Source organism: Festucalex cinctus, chromosome 6, assembly GCF_051991245.1.
Source record: "Festucalex cinctus isolate MCC-2025b chromosome 6, RoL_Fcin_1.0, whole genome shotgun sequence".
Classification (NCBI taxonomy): domain Eukaryota; kingdom Metazoa; phylum Chordata; class Actinopteri; order Syngnathiformes; family Syngnathidae; genus Festucalex; species Festucalex cinctus.
Window position 1 is genome coordinate 21,538,256 of NC_135416.1, and position 21,942 is coordinate 21,560,197.

Consider the following 21,942-nt stretch of genomic DNA (forward strand, 5'->3'; position numbering starts at 1 on the left):
TTTTTTTACTTTTTGTCTTGAGAAAATGTAAAGAAATTGGCTTCTCTTTCAATATTTTAATTTTGCCTCAAATAAAATTATTATCCTATAAAATATATCTTTGGAGCTTGAGAATGTAGTGTACCCACTTGCATTATTTGCACAGCTCACATTCAGAAAGCAAACGGTAGTATTGTTCACTCCCAAAGTAGTTCGGAGCGGTAATTTTATTTTTGAAAAGTTTAACCACATATTGCTATACGCGTTTTGGCTGTTTTGACACATATTGTAATGAAGCTTTTATTTTGAAAGACACAACCGGAATGCACCTTAAATGTCTTGACTACGTGACAGATATCGTGTTCGAGTGTAACGCGCCAAGACGCTTTTCATTCTATTCTTCAATTTCTCTGTAACAACAGCGAGACTCCTTCAACGCAAAAGATATTTCTAGATCAAGAAAGAGCGTAGAAGAGTTGATTTATTAACCAAACAGGTCAGTCAGCTCAGTTTCTTTTTTACATTCCTACCTTTTCTTTCTTTCTTTCTTTCTTTCTTTCTTTCTTTCTTTCTTTCTTTCTTTCTTTCTTTCTTTCTTTCTTTCTTTCTTTCTTCCTTTCACTGCACTTGGTGATGCGTCTTGGTTGCGCGCCTTGGATCGTGCCTGGATTGTGATGGACCTCCGAAGGTGTGCGTGTGTCCCGGAGGGTGAGGACTGAGGACATCCGCAAGCTTAGGTAATAATAATAATAATAATAATAATAATAATAATAATAATAATAATAATAATAATAATAATAATAATAATAATTGAAATTAGGGCTTATTATTCATTCAGTTTTATGCAAACGTGGGGCCTAATAAGTTATTACTGTGGAATTGATAGACCTACTTTATACGGTGGGATAAAATCATCATACACAGGAGTCTATTATGACTTTTTACATTGTCATAAAGCAATGTGTGATATACCTTTCAGGAAGTGTGGTCGTCAAAGTTATTTTAACTGCGGTAATCACATTCAGTATGAAATCTGTGTTAATTCTCTGAACTCACTAATAACCTTGTCCAAGAGGTTTTGTTTTCACCCACATCACAATAACTGGCCTTTCAGCCAGTCAGCAGGATTATGCAAAACCTGCCGCTTCGCCACTCACTCTAGTTTCTTGTTACAATCGAAAACACGTAAACACAGTGTAAACATACTGAATTGTTTGAATCTTAAAATAGACTCAAAGTACACTATTGGTTTAATATACATTGAAGTCTTAGTTGCCATTATTGCTGTAGTTAAAAGTCAAGTTTTTAAGGGAATTTATTGATCAATAAGCAAAAGGTTGTGACAAAAGACAAATGAGTTCATGTTTCTCTCAATTTTGAGTCAGAATATATCACATCATCTTAATTGTAGGTCTCAGTCTTAGTCCTACCACAGATTTATGATGATGAATATTAAATAATCATTTATAAAGTACTTTTCATGTAAATAAATCTAAAAAAAAAAAAAAAAATGCTAAGGAGGGCTCTATTGTTTTGTCCAATGCACGTCAAGAGTGAAGTGTGGTCAAAATCTGTGTGCAAGAATGGGATTTTGGTGTTTTTGTAGATGTACGCAGCTTGCTGCACTCAAAAACTCAATTTTGAGCCGTTGTGGGCGTGAACACTGCTGACTTGATTCGCCACCAGTCGAATTATATAAGTTTGGCCAGGGAGATCACAGATGAGTGAAATGGGCACTTGGGAGACCACAGTCCATCTGATGGTTCGTGATGATCACGCATTCATGCTAATGTTAAAACAACTTTGGTTGTGTTTGAGCTCTCGATGTTGCAGTATTGTACTCCAGTAGCCATTTGTTGCAGCGGAACTTTTTAAATTTTTTGCGGCTTCTCTATCCCCTCTTGATTAAGATTACCATGGCCAACAGTAATTTGCCGTATGTAAATATTGTTGTTTTGTTGATGGCTTCACAAACAGTCAGGGTGCAGGCCAGCCAGTTGATGTGATAGCATGCACGCAAGCGTACGACTGTCCTTTTGATGAACACAACAGCAATGACATGAAAGTGAAGAATGTTTACCTTTGACCATCTGACACCATCTTATGAAGATATTTGTTACTGAAGCTTTATGACTTGGCATTCATGTGATGTCAGAGAGTGATGTCACCTTGACTATGTAACATCAGTACATGTCACTTCCATCCATCCATCCATCTTCACCACTTATCCTCACCAGGGTTGCGGGTGTGCTGGAGCCTATCCCAGCTGACTTTGGGCGACAGGCGGGGTGCACCCTGAACTGCTCACCAGCCAATCAGTGGTAGATGCACATTCAACTGTTTATTCGGCAACATTCACTCAGCATTTAATACATTTAGAATACTAGCAACAATATCAGGATTTTGTGGTGCCAGTAGCAAAAATGAAGGGAAGCAAGCAGGCAAATTCGGCAGGCGGAAGTCTCTAGAGCTTATTCTTAAAAAAAAAAAGTAAACAAGGTGCTCAAGGAGAATCAAAACACTAAATTAACAATGTCCGACAAAACAAGATTCAAAGTCACTGAGTGAAAAAGGAAAACAAGACATAATCCAAAGAGACTTGACTAGCAACTACATCAACAGAAAATGAACTGACAAAGACAGAACAAAACCAAGCAAACTAACGCGAAAATGATATACACCTGGACAAGACACGAGTGGCTGAAGGGAGCTGATTGGTTGACACAACTTCACACATGTGACTGCGCTGACCAGAACAGGTGGAACTAAACACCTAACGAGCTAGAACACATAACATTCTGTAGAGTAAATTTGATTCTAAACAGAGTAAAATATTCCGAATAAGTTTTACATAAAATATTTTTAGTGTGCACGGGAGAATTTGTGTATCCCATGGAAAAAAACTATTAAAGTATTTCACTCGGAAATTCTGAGTAAATTTTGCAAAGAGAGATTTTGACTAAATTGTACTAGTTTATTTAAAAACAACCAAACAAAAAAGTGACAACAACCTTTAGCTTAGGAGCCTCACTCTACCACCTGAGCTATGCCACTCCTACTGTTTGCTTATATCAAAAAGGAGACCAAGAATGTGTAATAACACATAGAAGCTGCATGTATCAGAGTAGATTGTTTGTCTCCCAACCTCAAGTTGTGGGTTTGTTCCTCAACCCTTGAGTGACTTTTTTCTTTTTTTTCTTTTTTAACTCTCTTCCAAGTGTAAATTTTCCTCTGTTTAGGGTGGGACCAAAGAGACTCTGTTTAGAGTACAATGAACTGAATGTTTAACACACGTAACAGGAGATGAGTGAATATCCAAGGTCGAAGCAGCTGGCGATGCGGCTCCTGTCTTTCCGTTTCAACTCTATTATGTCCTCACTGTATATTCGCTGATAATTACCCTTGGTTTATTCATGCTTGACACCACCGACGCTATGATGTCAATTTCCATGGTTGAGCATGCAGTTGGTAATCACTCCTGCTGTGGTTTTATCTTCTCACTGCAAAGTTACTGACATGGTTTGTGATATGCGATATGATATAACTAGTGAATGAAAGTGGCAACAGCATCTGCTCTCATCATCATATCATCTCGCAATAAGAAGTCCGATGATTCCTGCCAGAGCAGATGTAGGTCATTGGTCAGTTCTAATAGACTAAGAAAATACTCTATATGTATTAGTCCTTGCTGATTGAATGCTGCTTTGTTTTTATTATTATTATTTTTATTTATTTAAATTTTTTTTTATTAAATGTTTCAAAGTCTTGATGACGTGTTTGGAATGCGAAACCGACTTATGTGAAAGCATGTCCTGAATATTTCATATCTCTTTTCTTTGTATGATCTTCCATTTGATCTGCCTCTGTTCTTTATTCATTAGCGGGTTCCGGTTCCGGTTGACTGACCATGCATGGGGTCTCTTGTCATACCGTTCTTATGCAAAGTCAGTAACTGATGCACAATGTAGGTTCCAGCGTGTTTCCGTTTTAGTTTATGTTTGTTTCCGCTTAGCCATAATGCACTTGAAAATGAACTTATGGTGAAGTGGTACATTTGCCTGACACTTCCCACTCAGTGATAGTATGAATTTGATTCTGCGAGATTGTGTGTCTGGATGTGAGACTTGTGAGGGACTTGTGACCAATTCATGCGCCAAGTCAGCTTGGATTGGCTCCAGCGTCCTGTGAGTCTGAAATGGGTAAGCAGAATGGTTGAATGAATGAATTACTTGTAAGTACAGTATTGTATGTTCAATTATTTCCTTTCCCCCCATAACCTTCTTTTACAAAAATGACTTTTTTAGTGCAAATAAAGTGACGCTTGAAAGCAAAGTAGAACAGTAAAGAGGTGTGCCCTGCTTGTGTGTTCCATCCATGCATGGCGAGAGAAGGTCTGCGCTACAAACACAATTGTTTATTTAATCAACACAAACCGTGACCGGTCTGTGACGCATGCTGTGTCTCGCTCACATTCACATTCACGCATTTATGCGCACGTGAACACACATAAGTGTCCCTCCATGCTAAAATCACATTAATAATTTTCCTCCTCGGCCAAGGCTGATGTCACCAATTTGGCTAAATAAAGCTGTCAATGACCACAGGGAAGGAAGGAGGTCATGTTTGCCTGTTGCCGTGTCGCGAAGAGACGTCAAAAGTCTGTTTTTCTTGCTTGCAGAATGTTATTGTTTCACACGTTGTCGTTTACAATTGGGTTAGAAATGTTGTGACAGGACTGCTGCACTTATGTTACCAGTACGTTAATATTAGTGGTGGGAGAAAAAAATCTATATCGCAATTAGGGATGGGCGAGTACCGATACCAGCCTTTTTTCAAGTACTCGAGTACTCGTGACGCAGACGAGTACAAGCGACCGATGGCAGAGAGGGAAGACCTTAAGTGAGTCCTCCTTGCCTGTAACTGGCGCTAGCTTGCAGCAGTATTTCACCAAAACTTCACCGGTTTGGAAATACTTCAAAATTGTGAATCTTAAACTAAAAGAGCATTTTTGTGTTTTATTTTGAGCATTAAGACTACTGAAGAGTGACTGTGCTGTTGTTGTTTTTTTGTGTCAAAATTAAAGGAAATATATTTGTTGAAAAATATATTTTAGTGATTTTTTTTATTTGTCAAAATGTACTACTGGTATCGGAAGTTGGGATCGGTATCGGTGAGTACTGAGGGTCTGAGTATCGGTATCGATCTGAAAAAAGTGGTATCGAACATCCCTAATCGCAATACAGTCTTCCCTCGTTATAACGCGGTTCACTTTTCGCGGTCTCGCTGTATCGCGGATTTTTTTTTAAGTGCAATTTTGCATATTTTTTTACAGTAATATACCCATTTTATAAAATTTATGGTTTGAACATTGTCAATGTTTGAACAAGAGAGAAATGTGAGAACATGTAAATGCCTCAATGAGAAAAGTGTATAAATTGTACGGTCGGGGATTTTAGAGCCTTAAAACATTTATAAGAGTTGTAAAACATAAAGCTAACTACTTCGCGGATTTCATTTATTGCGGGTATTTTTTGGAACCTAACCCCAGCGGAAAACGAGGGAACACTGTATATTGTTGCGCTCTCTGTTGCAATAAATTATCGATACACTGATGGTAGATATCGATATATTGTGTCCAGTTGTGCAGTGTTATGTTATAAATGTTTATGCACTTTAATTTGTCTCACTTTACAATGTTTACAGTTAAAAGGCTTAACCCCGGGTTTTCACTGGATGCGGTTGCGGTGCGGTTGCGGTGCGGTGCGTCTTGACTGCGTGGTCCGGACGGGTCAATTTTTTTGTCAATCCACACCGGCTCCGCACAGCTGCGGTCCGGCAGCTCCGTCGCCGCCCACTTCCCAACGTGTCTCGCGGGACCGCGCGCGCGCGCGCGATCATGTGGCATTTCACAACGAGAGGTGGACTTCTTTTTATTTAACATTTTCTTCTTCTTCTGCTATGAGATTCCATGCAGCATCCTTTTTTTGGTTGTCCTTGTAAAGTATATTAATAACGAGAGTCGGGTCAGTGCGGGTCCACTCTTTATTTCTGTCTTCCCCGTCCGGCTGCCGCTCAGTACGGCAAGCGAGACGGGCACAACAAGCAATCGCGAACATCAAACTGACAATACATTACAGTCCTTATAAAAAGGATGTGCCGTGTCATATATTATTTTGTGGTTTTCCACCTCCAATATAAACCTCTCCTCGTCCATGTTCGCTGGTGTCTAAACCGTGAATGAGCACATGGCCCGGCGGCGACGCCCACGTCACGTTTTGCTGAAAAACTTGCGAAATAGGAGCTGGCGAGTGTTTTATTCTGAAAGGTAACCTGAAATTTATTTTGAAACTGCCTCGGTCTTCCTGTCCCGCTCGATGTGTTTTGTGCTAGCTTGCCATTTGCCGGAGGCCTACCGCTGCGGCGTCCGGCAAAAATAGAAAATAGGTCTATCCTTGCGGAAGGCTTGCGGCACGCCGCAGGCCTTCCGCAGTCGACACGCAACGCACCCGCAAGCGGTGTAAACTGCACCATTCGAATGAATGGAATCTAATTGCTTGCGTCGCCGGACCGCACCGCAACCGCACCTCAACCGCATCCAGTGAAAACCCGGGGTCAGAGGTAGTGAGGCACTATACAGAATTGTACATTGTACAAAGTTTTGGCATTGAATAAATGCATAATTAGACATTTTCCTTTTTATGGGCATTTTTTTTGGCTTTTATAGTCACATATCGTGATATATTGCTATTTTTTTTTTTTTTTACTATATCAAAAATCGTAGATATCGTGATATTATCGATATCGTGAGCCAAATATCATCACAGTATTGAATCGTAGTTTAGCCGTATCGTCCCAACCTTAGTTAATATACCGGTAGTTGTACTTCCGTTTGAACGCGTCTTAATGACTGACACTAAACTTGCTTCAGTGCTCTGAAGTTCAACCATTCTTCGTTCACCCTCTGTAAAATTGAAGGCAATGCAGTCCTCAAATATACTGCAGCACCAGCCCATAAAAACACATTCTTTTATGATGGACCCAAAGCTGTGCATGTTAATGTATTGTCATACTTGTTTGTTTGTCACTAATCCAGACAAATCTATTCTTCGTGCTGCTCGCCAAGGTCTCTGATTACCAATGAAATATAAAAAGCTGGAATCGCTGCGTCACATTCATGACGTACCTGCGTCAGCTCTCACTTCACCTCTCCTGCATCCAAATCTTTCATCTTCCCCGCTCGCTCTATAATGGCCGACATTCATATTCCGCATCGCTCTAAATGAACTCTCTCTCTCTCTCCGCTACATCCATCAGATCCTGCTACTTTTCTGAAGGCTGCTTCTTAAATCACCTGATTCTTTATCTGTCAACATGCTCTCATGCACACGAAGGATGAAAGATTCAGTGCTGCTGTGCTCTGGTGGGGCATCTTTCCCTGTTGAAGTGAATGGAAAGGCCATGAATTAAGTTTTTTGTAATGCGTTTTTTAATAACGAAAATAGAACTCTATAATACTGTATTTATTTTATAGAAAAGTATCATAATAACTTAACCATAAAATACCTTAAAATATCTTTGCAATTGCCAAAAAGTCAGAAAATAGATTTAAAAGGCAGAAAAGAAAACGTTCAAGAAGTAATTCTAAAATGCCCCAAAACAAAAGAAACCCCGAAAATTACCATAAAATGTCCACAAAATTTCCAAAAATGTCGGCAAATTGATAGCACAAAATGCAGAATAATATTTGAAAAAAAAAAAGCCATAAAATGTCCAAAAAAACTAACTGAAACTACCTTTTACATTTACAAAACTAACTAAAACTAACTATAATTATAGCAAACATGTCCTTCGCTTTAGTCTTTGGTAATTAATTTAATACATGAGCCTTTGGAGATGATTTTTAATGTGATTTATAGTCAATTTATTTTGATATAAACCGGAATAATAACGTTTGAAAGTATGTCACACAGAAGTGACGTTAGCAGCAGCCAATAGAAAAGCACCTTCAATGACGTCGCTCGCATGGTGTTTTTTAAATATTGCACACAAGTAAGACACAGGGCAGCACGGTAGATGACTGGTTAGCATGTCCGCCTCCAAGTTCTGGGGACTCGGGTTCGAGTCCAGGCTCCGTGCCTGTGTAGGTCTTCTCCGGGTACTCCGGTCTCCTCCCACATTCCAAAGACATGCATGGCAGGTTGATCGGGCGCTCTGAATTGTCCCTAGGTGTGCGTGTGAGTGTGGATGGTTGCTCGTCTCTGTGTGCCCTGCGATTGGCTGGCAATCAGTCCAGGGTGTAGCCCGCCTACTGCCCAAAGCCGGCTGAGATAGCCTCCAGCACCCCCCACGACCCTTGTGAGGAATAAGCGGTCAAGAAAATGGATGGATGGAAGTAATACAAAAAAAATAAATAATAATAATAATACTAATACTGAAACTTAATAAACTAAAACTAAGCATTTTTTAAAGAACTAAACTATTACAAACTAACAGAACCACCCTGAAAACTAATAAAAACTAACTACCGGTAAAATGAAAAATTCCAAAACTATAATACTAAACACAATTTCTCTTCATAACTTTCTTCTGATTATCTGTTTGTGGCCCTCAAATGAAAAGTTTGGACACCCCTGGCATAGGGCCTATATAAAGTATGTGAATGCCGGCTGTACAGCAACAAATATGCATGTATATGATTTGACAGGTAGACATACTTTATACCTTCTGTGATATCACTTACCCCTTCATGCCTTTCATTGACCCCTAGTTAATGTTTTAGTTCTGCTGGCCGTCTGTTGTCATGGCTGCCGTTGTTCTGACAACCATTATCTCTGCGGGACAGTGGCCACTTTTGATAATGCTGCTAATTTCAGGTCAGGACATTATGAAAATAATGAACTGATGATGGTCACGTGGAGTGATTGATGAATTCACAAAGATCAGCCACATGCCAGTATGTGAGCCGGCATAACACAAGTCGGAAGTCGCACAGGTAGAGAGACGAAGGCAATAGTTCAGGTTGATCTTCCACCACTTTTCTTTGCTCTTTGAACAATTTATTTTCATGATATATATGTTGTGAAGTGTTCAAAAATCGAATTTTCTGGACGGTACTCAACACAGAAATCACTAAATATCTCAAAGTATAGTAAAATAAAAGCTCATTACCTCACCATGGTCATAGATATGCACACAGGGATATAGATATAGAGTGGACGATTACATATTTTCTCACAAATTTGATAGTTCTATGTCATTTTGAGCTAATAATAAAAAATAAAAACACGATCTTGCAGAAACAAACCCTATTAATCCCTATTAAGATTAGCGTAACAATCGTTGCTCCAGGTCACATCCAGCTATTCATATCTTGTGGCATTGATGAGTTCCGTAGTGTAGCACAATGTATAATATATCATAGGAAAGCTGAGATTCTCATGTTGATTATGCCAAAACCTGATTTCTGAGTTTTATATATTTGTTTAGTCACAATGAAGTCAGCAGTTAAGAAAAAATGTGGATTAACAGCAAGGTTTTTAAGTATATTTCTTTTTCTTTAGCTTTGAAGCTGCATTTTATGCATGTACTCCAAAATGTATCGTTTTTTTCTCTCCTCCCAGGCCAATATGGACAAGGATACAGTATGTATTGATCACAGTGAGTCATACAATGATGGATTGAGACTTTGTAGTTACAAAGAGCCGCAGTTGTTTCAAGTATTTGCAGAAGTCTTGGGGCTTTATTTTCTCAGACTGCACACGTGCGCTCACCGTAAAAACTGACGATCTTCACGGGGCAAGTGTAGTTACCGTTTGGGAAACTGGCAGACTGGACTATGCTGGGCGATCAGGTGCACCGACAGCATTTTTTTTTTACTCACACATGACAATATGGTGACCGAAAGTAGATTAAAGGCTGAGTGAAACCAGGTCTAAATTGTGGTGCAGGTAGTATAATATGATTTTGGTGAATTTGACCGAGGCACAATCAGACAGATTGTGTGCTACGTTGATTTGTGTGCTGGATGTCATTGATAAATATGACATTGAACCCCCTGAATCGTTGTAGAAATCAGTTTTTCGAACAAATCATTAATATCCTATTTAATCCTATTTAAAACACCCCACCGAACGGGAGGGCTGATGGGTCACCAGACAGCGCCCTGATTTTCTTCGATGAAAGAGAAAACAAAAAGAAGTATAGTTCATCTCTGATTTTGTGACTTACTTCCAGTATGCCAATCATCAGTCATTTGTCAACGAAGGCTCTCAAGTGACAAGTCAAATTTTGGAAAATTGAGGTGTCATTCAATAACGCAAAGATGAGACAGACAGAGGGAAACAAGACACACGGTCTTTGGCTAAAGCGTTATTCTGTTCAGCTTCCTCCTTTTTCAAATATTGGGATATGACCCAGCATGGATTAAGACAGTTATGACTCATTTATAAAATAATATACATAATACAATTTTGTGAGAACTGTTTATGGAGGTCCCTTTTCTGTTTGAGGATGGTGTCATATCTTAATGCTAATGTTTTTTGTTGTTTTTTTTCATCACAATATCCAACATGTATCTCCTGAAGAAAATAGCTTTGTTCGCCTTGGTAATTCTTATACTTTGAATGATTTCATTTTCCAAATTGTCACAGACTCATTCACACAGAAAACTGTCATGTTGTATTGCAGCCTAGATACATTAAGAAGAAATGTTCAGTGCTTTGACTAACACACATGGATTACAAATAGAGTAATTCAATAGCCAAAATTGCAAATGAAAGTATGCCTGCAAGTTTATGCAAGACATTCAAGGAAAAATGAATAACAGAATTTTTTCATCAGAAAATAATTTTTAAAAAATGAATAAAAAGACATGAACCCTTTAGAAGAAAATAAAACTGGAGTGAAATCATTAGAGTAGAGAAAAAAGGAGAAAATGACTTGAATGAACCCTTCTTAGCATTTGAGAATTGCAAATGTCATAAAACGGTCAGTTGAATGTTTTTTAACTACTGCATAGCGAACATGGTGATGTTCACCGCCTGCTGCCATGGTAACACATTCTCTGACAATACAAATATATTTCAAACTCTCACAGTTGACTAATTCTCTTTAGGGTGACAAATTTGCATTTCTGTCATGTTTCATATAGTTTATTGCTTTTAGTGAGCCTACTTGCTCGGCAAAAAGTAATAGTTGACGGAGTTGTGGAAACGTAAAGTTACAGGTGAAGCAATGTTCAGGATTACAGAAGTGTAACTGTGTTAAATTTTAACATTGGGAAGTGCACACACCTCCGTCAATGTCACTGGCCTCCCTGAGGCCAACATGTTATCATGATCAACAGTGGCAGTTTAAATTAAACTATTTAGATCCCCGGGAGCCAACAAAATAGTCTGGAGTCCTTGTGAGTAACAGGGTTAGTCCTGTACACTGATGTTCTTCTCAGCCAGGAACTGTCAGATGCTCAGATAGCATACACAGCTGTCGCCTCTTAGGGGCTCTGAAAATGCAGCAGAATGTCTTCATGGACGCGTTTGTTGCTCATCTGGCTCTGAGGTAAGAACCTCTCACATTGAAGAATGTGAGCAACTTGGTTTTGACAAATGGATTTCCACTGTCAAATACCGACTTTGAGGGGGAGATAAGTGCTGTAAATGTCTTATAGGGAGGTGAGCGACGTTCTCATGATCTTCTCACTATGATGCAGCAGGACAGGATGCTCTCAATGGTTCTTCTGCGTCTGGCTCTTCTCACCTTGCGAAGGAATTAGACACGTTTGAAATATATCTTCTGTGACACCAGCCCTTCAGACACACCTCGTATCATTTTATGTTTGTGGAATTGGGTGCCATTCGACTGAGCAAATAAGCAGCAGTGAAAAAAAATAACGACTACGGTCATAAGACGCAATTTGGTCCGAATTGTGTCATAAAAAAGCAGCGTTTGATTCAGGCTGAATATTGCTTGTGATGGAGCTGTTTATTTTAATGTTTGTTTGTTTGATGTCAAATCTTTCTTATTTTACATTCAAACCTGCTTTGAATCTATGAATCTGAAAATGGGAGTATTAACCATTTTTCCCAGTGTCTTTTCAACTGGGTCCCATGATTGTCATATAAAACAACACACGTGCTGTCATGTATGTAGAAATAACACCTACACAATACACATTGAACAGATACGCAGCATAATAACAACAAGCACATGTTTGCAGTTGTCACACGTTTGACTGCATCCAGCAATGCAGGACAGACAGGCACACACGCTTGTGATTAGCTAGCTAGCGAGATAGCAAGCTAGCTAGCTAGCTAGATAGATAGATGGATGGATGGATGGATGGATAGATAGATAGATAGATAGATAGATAGATAGATAGATAGATAGATAGATAGATAGATAGATAGATAGATACATAGATAGATAGATAGATAGATAGATAGATAGATAGATAGATAGATAGATAGATAGATAGATAGATAGATAGATAGATAGATAGATACGGACGTAGGGACGGACGGACAGTAGTGTTACCAGGCTATCATGGGGTAGAGCGGCTGTTATTGTTAAATCGTCTAGCTTCTTCAAACTTGGCTTCTTTAGTTCATATTTAATACAATGATTTCAAATTACTCTTCGCATGGCCCTTCTTGACATCAGCATTTTTCCATCCTCTGATTGATTAAAGAAAATTGTTGCAGCCAACTTGACTAGCAAAACAACACATCTCTATCAATCCGCACACATTATTACTTTCAAATTTTCTTGTGAGCATTGTCAGCTATTGTTCTCTAGCTCGGACTGCGGATGTGACTCGAATGTCCCCAAAGGACACTAATAATCTTATGGAGCCGGACAAACCTTTTCCCCCATGTTATATAAATAAAGATGACTTGACTTGACTTGACTCACACTCACTATGTTGCTTTCCCTCCTCTTCTATGGTCACAAACAACTGTCAAGAAGCGGACTCCATATTCACGACCACTGATTTGCCTTTACATATTACATTTCGCTGGCAAACAGAAAATACATGCTTACATATTTCCACTGAGAGGTACATTTCAGTTCACTTACACGTAACAGTAAACCCTGATCTGGCTGCTGTTTTCACTGCAGGCTATGTAGATGGAAAGATGATAGCTGAGTCAGTTATGTAAAGTGTGTGATGTCATACCAGCATGACACCAACGTAACCTGCCAATTAATTCAACAAAGAAGAGGGACAGCCAACAAAAAACAACAACGGAAGATGTCCATCTATTTCTGTTTACGTGGCTGTTTTATTATCTTAATCTTCATCACATTCTGCATAGTTGGAAAATTCTCAGGAGACTGTGCTGAGTCTCGCTTTACCAAATTGGTGCCATACCACTGCTGAAAGGTAGTTTTCCCTGATGTTTGAATTTGACTCAACTTTGTGAGAATTTACCTTACCGTGTATATTTGCGGGATTGAGGGGGTGGGATTCTAAATGACATTCTTTTCATGGTCCCCAAATAGCTGTCCCTGATCACAGGCCAAGTCCTCCTAATCTCATTACAATGAAGGTGATCAAAAAGAGGTAAATGACAGGGGCTTCTCGAATAATATTCATAAAAGAGTGCAGCTCTCTTTCTGGCTAGCAGACATCATGACTGTCCAAAAGGTTTTTTTGTGTGTTTTTTTTTTATTGAGAGAGAGAGAGAGAGAGAGAGAGAGAGAGAGAGAGAGAGAGAGAGAGAGAGAGAGAGAGAGAGAGAGAGAGAGAGAGAGAGAGAGAGAGAGAGAGAGAGAGAGAGAGACAAGACAAGACAGAGAGAGAAGGGGGAGAGGGGAGGCTTTTGATTGGCTAAGTAGTACTATTGACTTAATTGAACTCTTTGTTGGACAAGGAAGTAAATTATTGGTAATTATTTCAGATTGGTAGCAGAATTATGTGATTTCTCCCAGTCCAAAAATCAATCTTTCAATCCAACCATTTTCTGTATTGCTTTTCTTAATAAGGGTGACGGGTGAACTGGATCCTTTCCCAAATGACTTCTTGGGAAAGACATGTTAAACCCTGGACATTTTAGACAGCCCAAAAATATTTACCAAAATGAAAGTTGACATGAGATGACTTTTTTTCTTTTTTTTTCCCCCCCAATGGAAACTTCTTAGTCCAGTATTTTAACCAATCCCTCTTCTTAAGCTGTCTTGGTGGTAGTGTAAATAGTTGACATAAATGTGTAAACAGATGCATATGTGCATATTTACTGCACAAATGCCTGAAGCACATCTGAGTAGCTCCTCAATGGTTCAACGATCATAAACTTACAACTCCACTTCATCCACGTATACTCCAATATCTACAGTAATAGAAATACGCTTTTGATCTTTGTACATTTCTATGCATATTTCTATTTTATTTCTTTCATTTGCTTGTATACACAGTTGAAGTTTTGTAACGCAGACAGCTATGGCCTCACAAATGATATTCAGGAAAAATAAACACACACAAAATGAACACATAAAATGAAGATTTGCTCATTCTGCAATTTGCACTGTTTTGAAAAGATGGCGCGTGCCCCACTTTGAAAGAGAAGCAATACCTTCAATCACCTCATATTGGCCTTTCTTAAATCACTTTTGGGAAAAGGAGACATCTAATGTGACTTTATTGTTTGCAGTTTGAAAAGATAATATTTTGGTAATGTTTCACTTTGGTTTTAAAATTGTGATTGAAACACCAGGGTCATTTGTCACCATAGCAACATAACTAAATAACATTTTTGTTACATTTGTCTATAACTTCTCCATGGGACCATCTTGTAATTTATACTTTTGTGGTCCTTTTCAGCCAAAATGGAAATTGCAAAACTGTCATTGTGACACGACGAGAGGAGGTAGGACTCAGACGCAGATGTAAAGTTGGCCAACAAGGCTGCAGCTTTAATAACACGAAACTCAAGACGCGTCTTAAAGAGGGAAAAAAGGCTGAACAAAAAGAACTCCAAACTGGAGAGACAAAAAGGGCACTCAAAAACAGGGACAACAGAAAGCGCTCCACTAGGGAGGAAAACAAGGGGCAAACTAAGGGCGCAAGGCAAGGCAAGGCAAGGCAAGGCAAGGCAAGGCAAGGCAAGGCAAGGCAAGGTAAGGCAAGGCAAGGCAAGGCAAGGCAAGGCAAGGCAAAAAACAAGGACTGTGATTCAAGGGCTGTGAGGACGCTTCCATGCACTGAGATGTGACACTTCGGCCCTGAGGGGAGAATGCAGGTGGTTTTTATTGTCTGGCTTGATTGGTGACATGTGGTGATAAACCATGGGAGGGAACCGGTAATTAGGGAGCGGCAGGAAGGGCAAGTGACCTGGGGTGAGAAGGGAATCAGAATATCAAAATAAAACAGGAAACATGACTATGAAAATAAAAGCATGGCCCGTCACGCCGGTGGCGGCGTGACACATTGTCATTTGTCTCAATAAGAGTTGCGTGTTGTTTCGAAGAACACAACTTTAACACGAGCTGACGACATTTGCCTTGAAGATGTTTTAACGTGAAGGTGACAACCACTGTGTATATTGTGACACTATATATCAGGGATGTTTTCAATGTCAGGACCGGGCAAACAATGCTGAAGACAAACAGACTAGAACAGAATGGAATTTGAAACGTTTTAGCCAAAAATGTTTCCACACATAAGATGTTTTTTGCAGAAACGTTTCAGATTCCGTTTTGTTCTCCAACTTCATTTGTGAAGAGGCACAACCAGTGTCAAGTCTTCATAAGTATATGTGTAATAAAGCATGTTGGTTGCATGGAATGTATGTACCCACTGCCTAATCCTTGACTCATTGAGATTCAGGTATTGTTCCTGTCCATCTATTTTCTTTACCGCCTGCTCTCATTTGCGTCACCGGTAAGCTCGAGTCTATCCCAGCAGACAATGGAAAGATTTACATTGAGAATACTGTTTTTCATTCATGGAGATCTAGGACGTGTTGTTTAGTGTCAAAGCTCAACCTTGATTTTTTTTTTTTTTTTTTTGTAGCTGTGTCTAACATCTACTGCTAGCCATCCTTGGTAGCATTGAAAGACTAATTGCACTTGGAAGAATAAAGAAATGCAGTGGTGAGTCAAGTATGTCTTGGGAAGTAGAAAGTAGTGAGTCAACTACATGCAGCAGGATAACCAAATGTGAACCTTGGCCAGTAGCATACCAACATAAGTGCAAAAAAAAGAAATAAAGAAAACCTTTTAAACTCCTATGGAAGTATTTAAAGTCAGAAAGTCACATCTGCAAAGAGCGACTTTCTAATGGCGTTCTCAAGTGACTGCTTGAGTTAGTAAAGGAAGAAGTAGATACAAATCTGAGGGTCACATCAAGGCAAGGCAAGGAAGCTTTATAATGCGTTTCATTCACAAGGCAACTCAATGTGCCTCACATAATTAAAACTACTTTTAAAAGCATTTACATGCAAAAGTGTTAATGACGTTTAGTAAAGTGAAGAAATAAAAAAGCAAAGTAATAAAAGTTGTTTACTATAGTCACTAACAAAACGTACAGTGCAAGAATATCATTTTGGAGAACATGATTTAAAAAATGCCTTGAAAGATCTTAATCATAGGTAAGGAAAAGGATCATAGTTTCTAACCGGGATTAAAAAACATGTACACTGACTGTTTCTGTTGGTAGCTTATTCCATTTACGTGCAGCATAACAGCTAAATGCTGCTTCACCATGTTTGATTTAAACTCTGGGCTTCCACAAATTGACCCAAGTCTGCAGACCGCACACCTCAGAGCTCTATTGAGTTATTACATTAGCATTTCTTTAATGTATTCAAGAAACCAGGGGTGGGCAAACTGGGTCCTCGAGGGGCGGAATCCTACAGGTTTTGGATGTTTCCCTTCTCCAACACAGCTGATATATGATCAGCTCATCAGCACGCTCTGCATAACCCTGATAACGATCCTGGTGATTGGAATCAACTAGTGTTGGAAGAGGGAAACCTCCAAAACTTGCAGGACTCCGGCTCTCGAGGACCCAGTTTGCCCATCCCTGACTTAAACCATCATGTAATAGTAGCCATTGCCATGAGTTTGTAATGTATATAAGAAAAAGTCTGCACACTCCGTCTCCAACTAGTAGATAGAAAACTGTATTTCATCAAAGAGTGAACAGGTGCAGTGAGTCCGCATATATACAGTATGTGTTTGTAAATGGGTGGCATTCGACACACTGACTGCTGATTAGGTGACAGAGAATTGTTTCTTTCACCTTACAAGTGGAATGGAAGGTGAAAACTGCCTCACATTAGCACTTTATTTATGCGTCATTGTAATCAGTGCACTGCCGTTGGAGGTAAAACTCATTTAAGTTTTTACTTGTGCATAGCTGTGACACCAAGCTGTGTATTTTGTTTATTCCATTTTTTTACCCTTAATTGCTTTGTCACTAGGCTATACATTATTAGCTTAAATAGCTGAACAAAAATACGTTTGGAATGAACAAATGATAGTTGTTAGCTCTCTCATGGAACACTATAGATAGAATACTAGCACAAACCACTTCAGTATATCACACAAGATATATGCCCTAGTCCAGGGATCTCCAAGTTCGGTCCTCGAGAGCCCCTATCCAGCCTGTTTTCCATGTCTCCGTCCTTCAGCACAGCTCAATCTAATGATCAGCTAATCAGCAAGCTTTGCAGAAACCTGATAATGATCCCGATGATGAATCAGGTGTGTTAATGGAGAGAAAATGGAAAACAGGTTGGTAGGGGCTCTCGAGGACCGAACTTGGAGACCCCTGCCCTAGTCCAATGTACACTTCTGTATATGTACAATCCCCAACAACGCCCAAGCTGTAAAAAAACACGCATGTACAGTACTCACAATGGACCCAAGCAGCTGTACAGAGACTTATGTAAGAAAAGAAACCTTGTAAAAGTATAATTACTTATTTAATTCCTTGAATTATGTAAAAACAAAACAAAAACAAACTGCCACAAAGACACTCTAAAATGTACTGAAGGCCAAAAGTAAAAATGACTTTTTTATACTTCTCTGCGCACAAAATAGTATCCCTCTTATTAAATTGGACTGTATAGTACTCATGCTGAAAAAAATATGTCACTAGACACTATCAAAAGAAAAAAATGCTACATTAGCTCATTATAAAACTGCAAATAGTTATTTAAATAAAAAATAATTAAAAGATATGAACTAAATGAAACTTAATTATATACAGTATATACTGTATAGACTATAGACATACAGTAGCCTAAACTGTCTATACATAAATGTAATATATATAATACATTACATTATACCGTAAAAAGAATAAAATAAATACTTTTACACTCTAGGAGGAAGAAGAGGTGGATCCTGGAGGTGTTATTGAGAGGAGAGTTCAGGTGAGACTGCTGAGATGGACAGCATTATGACGTGCAACATTACCCAACTTCTCACCGCTGTCCAACTTTTTGATCATGGCAACCGACAAACAGACAGACAGACAGAGATGAACGGTGCTGCTCGGCTGACGTTTTGGCAGTAAGAACTACAGTACCGTACCATATGATGTGGCGCACACTTTAGACATTTATGTACACTAGTCAGCAGTAGGGGTGTGCTCAAAAAATCGATACGGCAATATATCGTTGCCGGCCTCATTACAATACACGTATCGATACGCTGGCATCAGAATCGATATTGCTTGTTAACTTTAAATAGGCAGTTAACGCTTGCCTTTGCAGATTGCATTGTACCTAAAAAATAAAAACCAGCAGCGTCTTTGAAGTTAATTGCCTTCAATTAATGCAAAAATAGCTCACCAGTGATTGGACATTGTGTCTTGCTAAGAAAAATTAAAGCAGAGGAAGAATACCAACATTTATTTACTTACTTTATTTACTTATTAACATGGCACGTGTCTCAGTGTACCAATTTTCCTATATTTTGTTTAAAAAAACGAAATAAAATGTGTCTTATGTGGGATACATATGTATCGCAATACGTATCGTATTGTGGCCCCTGTATCGTGATACGTATCGTATCGTGAGGTTGGCGGCAATACCCAGCCCTAGTCAACAGTTGTTCATATCTACAAACGTTCCCAAGTCGGACGTTGGTAACTCGAGGGGCGCCGTATTCTTCCACAGTTGTAACAGTGCCAACTTTGCCTAATTGGTCCACTTCCAGGAGAAGGCAAAATCTGTTTTCAAATGTGGGGAGTTAAAGTAAAAAAAAATGTCAGAAACTTCAGATAGAGTAACAAATTGGTTATTTCCCATCCCTAGTCTCTCACAACAGTGGCACCGGGCGGGAGCGCCTCATGTGTGGGGCCTCCTCCTCTGTGCTCTCGTCCCCACCTCCCCTCATCACCCCAGCTTCAGTGGAATGTCCCAGGTGTGTCTCTTCTTGGCCTTGCTCGTGCTCTGCGGCTGCACAAAGGTACGTCCTCCATCCTGACTCCACAATCACATTCGAACGAGCGTCAAAAACTGAAATCCTGCCACAGGTTTCTTCTACCACATCCCTGGAGCGAGTGCAGGAGCTGTGGAGAAGCTACAAAAACGAGTGTTTAGACTCTTTCAACTCTGCGCCCCCCACAACAGGTGAGCCCTCGTCTCCCACTGCTTCGCGATGTGTGCGGACAAATACAACAACCGTGCTTGCTGATCCATCATGCACTTACCCCAGCAGGGTTGGTGTGTAACAGGACCTTTGACCAGTTTGCCTGCTGGCCTGATGGACTCCCTGGAACCACAGTCAATGTCTCTTGCCCTTCGTTCTTGCCATGGTATTCTCAAGGTCAGCTTGTATGATTGTTTTCCTGCATAGCATCCACAGAAATGTGTTTGTATGGAGGACCAAAGATGACAAAAAAAACATAAATAATAAATAAATAAATAAATAAATAAAGTTGAAAATAAAAACAGATAAAAAATTAAAAAATAAATACGGTAAAATAATATGAATGGAAATAAAACAGCATTTAATGCATTTGTGCTATCAAAGTTAAAGCCTTAACTAATTAATCACAAAAAAACTATCGCATTAATCATGTATTAACATAGATTGATCACACTATTAATTTTGACGTCAGATGATCCTTTAGCTTGACAGCGGATGGTTACGGTAAAGGTATAGCACAGAATATTTGTTGACGTCAAACCGCTGTGGTCATTTTTTTTTTTTTTTTTTTTAAACTATGCATGTAATTAACTGATTAGAAAAACAGTAGGACGAGAGCGTGCAGTGGATAAAAAAAAATGTGGATGACATCCTCATAACATTAAATGTGGAAAAAAAATAACACAACTTGTGCTCTTCAAATTTGGTGTGAAAAGAATGTTGATAAAAAGCCTTTTAATTTTGTGATAAACGTGATTCATCAAAATTCCAAGATGTAATGAGTCTGATTTAAAATTTTAATTGTTTGACAGCTCATAATAATAATAATAATAATAACAATAATAATAATAATAATAATAATAATAATAATAATAAATGTTGTAAAAAGTAAAAATACTGTAAATAAAAAAAAATGAAAAATTAGATGAATAAATGTAAAAAAAAATCTGGAAATAAATACAAAAATAAAATAAATATTTATATAGAATTAAATATCAATCAATCAATAAAAACACTGCTCTCATATTTATATATTTCATGCTGCAGACGCTATCAGCATGAAATGCGTCATTAAATGTTATTCAAATGTGAATTAAATCGATCCAATACTAGCTAAATCATTTCAATTGATGACGTTTCTCACTGTTCAAAGCAAATATACAAAGAATACTGTATATTAACAACTATAATACAAAGCAATGTTCAAATTAAAATTTTCATTGAATGCATTATTGTGTTTCCAGATATCTCTTCCAATGAGATTTGCCTAACATGCGCTGAATGGTTTTATTTGGCCATATTTGAAATTGTCTTCCTAATCTTCAGTATGTGCTCATTTGAACAGTCCGTCATGGTTTGGTGTACAGATTCTGTGGCGAAGACGGAAGATGGGCCCAGAAGAATACCAGTGAATGTGAGGATGACAAAGGCCAGGTGAGGTGTGTGCGTGTGTGCGCCCGTATTACAAATGATGCACGCTGGTGTGTGATTTCTTGATCGTTCTTCATGTTTAAAAGGCAGCCTTAGGCAGCAGATGTGAGGAGTGGCTTGACATACGTGCTTTATGTCAAGTCGTGTCTAATGTCTCTCATCTGTTCTTCGAGCTCGTTTCCATCTCTCATTGCATGAAAGTAAAACTCTGCTATGTCTGCAGCAATGGTATGGTCGCATCCTCACTCAGTTTCGGATCATGTATACGGTGGGATACTCGCTGTCTCTTGGAGCTCTGCTACTCGCCCTGGGAATTCTCATCAGCTTCAGGTAAATCCCACAAAGGCAACAAATAGATGTAAATTAGTGCTATAAATAAGGCTTCAGTGAAGCTAGGAAAACAACAAGAATATAATATGGAAAGAATACAGTACTTAAATGAATAAAACTCTGTACCAGGAAGTTGCACTGCATGAGGAACAGCATCCACATGAACTTGTTTGCCTCCTTCATCCTGAGAGCCGTGTCCATTCTGGTCAAAGATGCCCTTCTGACCCTTACGCTGGACCCCAGGAGCAGCGGTCAAACTCGGGTTCAAACCTGGATCAACATACCGGTTAGAGAACATGCATCATACACAACAAACATTTGCTGCCCTGGCACCACAGGAGATGAAATTCACTTAAGCCACAGTGGTCAGTAGATGTGAGGATCACAAGGGACAATTTACAACAGCAGCCATCAGTTAAAAAAAACAAAAAAACAAACTCCTAGCAATAAACCTGATTGATGATCATCTTTGTTTAAGGGTCCATTGGAAAAAAGAAAGACAGTGAAATGGCTAAAAAACTGAACATAACATTTCACCATCTGTTGGTTCAAACTATTTTTAGCATGTGTAAGGACATACACGCATCAAGAGGAAGTCAACCT

General features: G+C 39.0%; 1 protein-coding gene across 10 annotated transcripts in view; it reads left to right on the plus strand.

Annotated features, from left to right (window-relative positions):
• The first annotated feature begins 342 nt into the window (after positions 1 to 342).
• The window catches only part of gcgrb (glucagon receptor b), a 32,799-nt gene continuing 11,199 nt past the window's right edge, over positions 343 to 21,942 (plus strand). For 2 of the 10 annotated variants that reach the window (XM_077524635.1, XM_077524641.1), the window contains exons 1-9: positions 343 to 716; positions 15,989 to 16,068; positions 18,309 to 18,356; positions 19,242 to 19,395; positions 19,463 to 19,559; positions 19,645 to 19,755; positions 20,924 to 21,012; positions 21,233 to 21,339; positions 21,469 to 21,625. In XM_077524635.1, coding sequence (XP_077380761.1) covers positions 16,061 to 16,068; positions 18,309 to 18,356; positions 19,242 to 19,395; positions 19,463 to 19,559; positions 19,645 to 19,755; positions 20,924 to 21,012; positions 21,233 to 21,339; positions 21,469 to 21,625 — 771 coding nt within the window. In that variant the 5' untranslated portion in view covers positions 343 to 716; positions 15,989 to 16,060. Of the gene's footprint in view, positions 717 to 15,692; positions 15,857 to 15,988; positions 16,069 to 18,308; positions 18,357 to 18,449; positions 18,496 to 19,241; positions 19,396 to 19,462; positions 19,560 to 19,644; positions 19,756 to 20,923; positions 21,013 to 21,232; positions 21,340 to 21,468; positions 21,626 to 21,942 lie in introns of those variants that run through there. The other 8 variants (XM_077524640.1, XM_077524638.1, XM_077524639.1 and 5 more) reach the window with 8 other exon arrangements.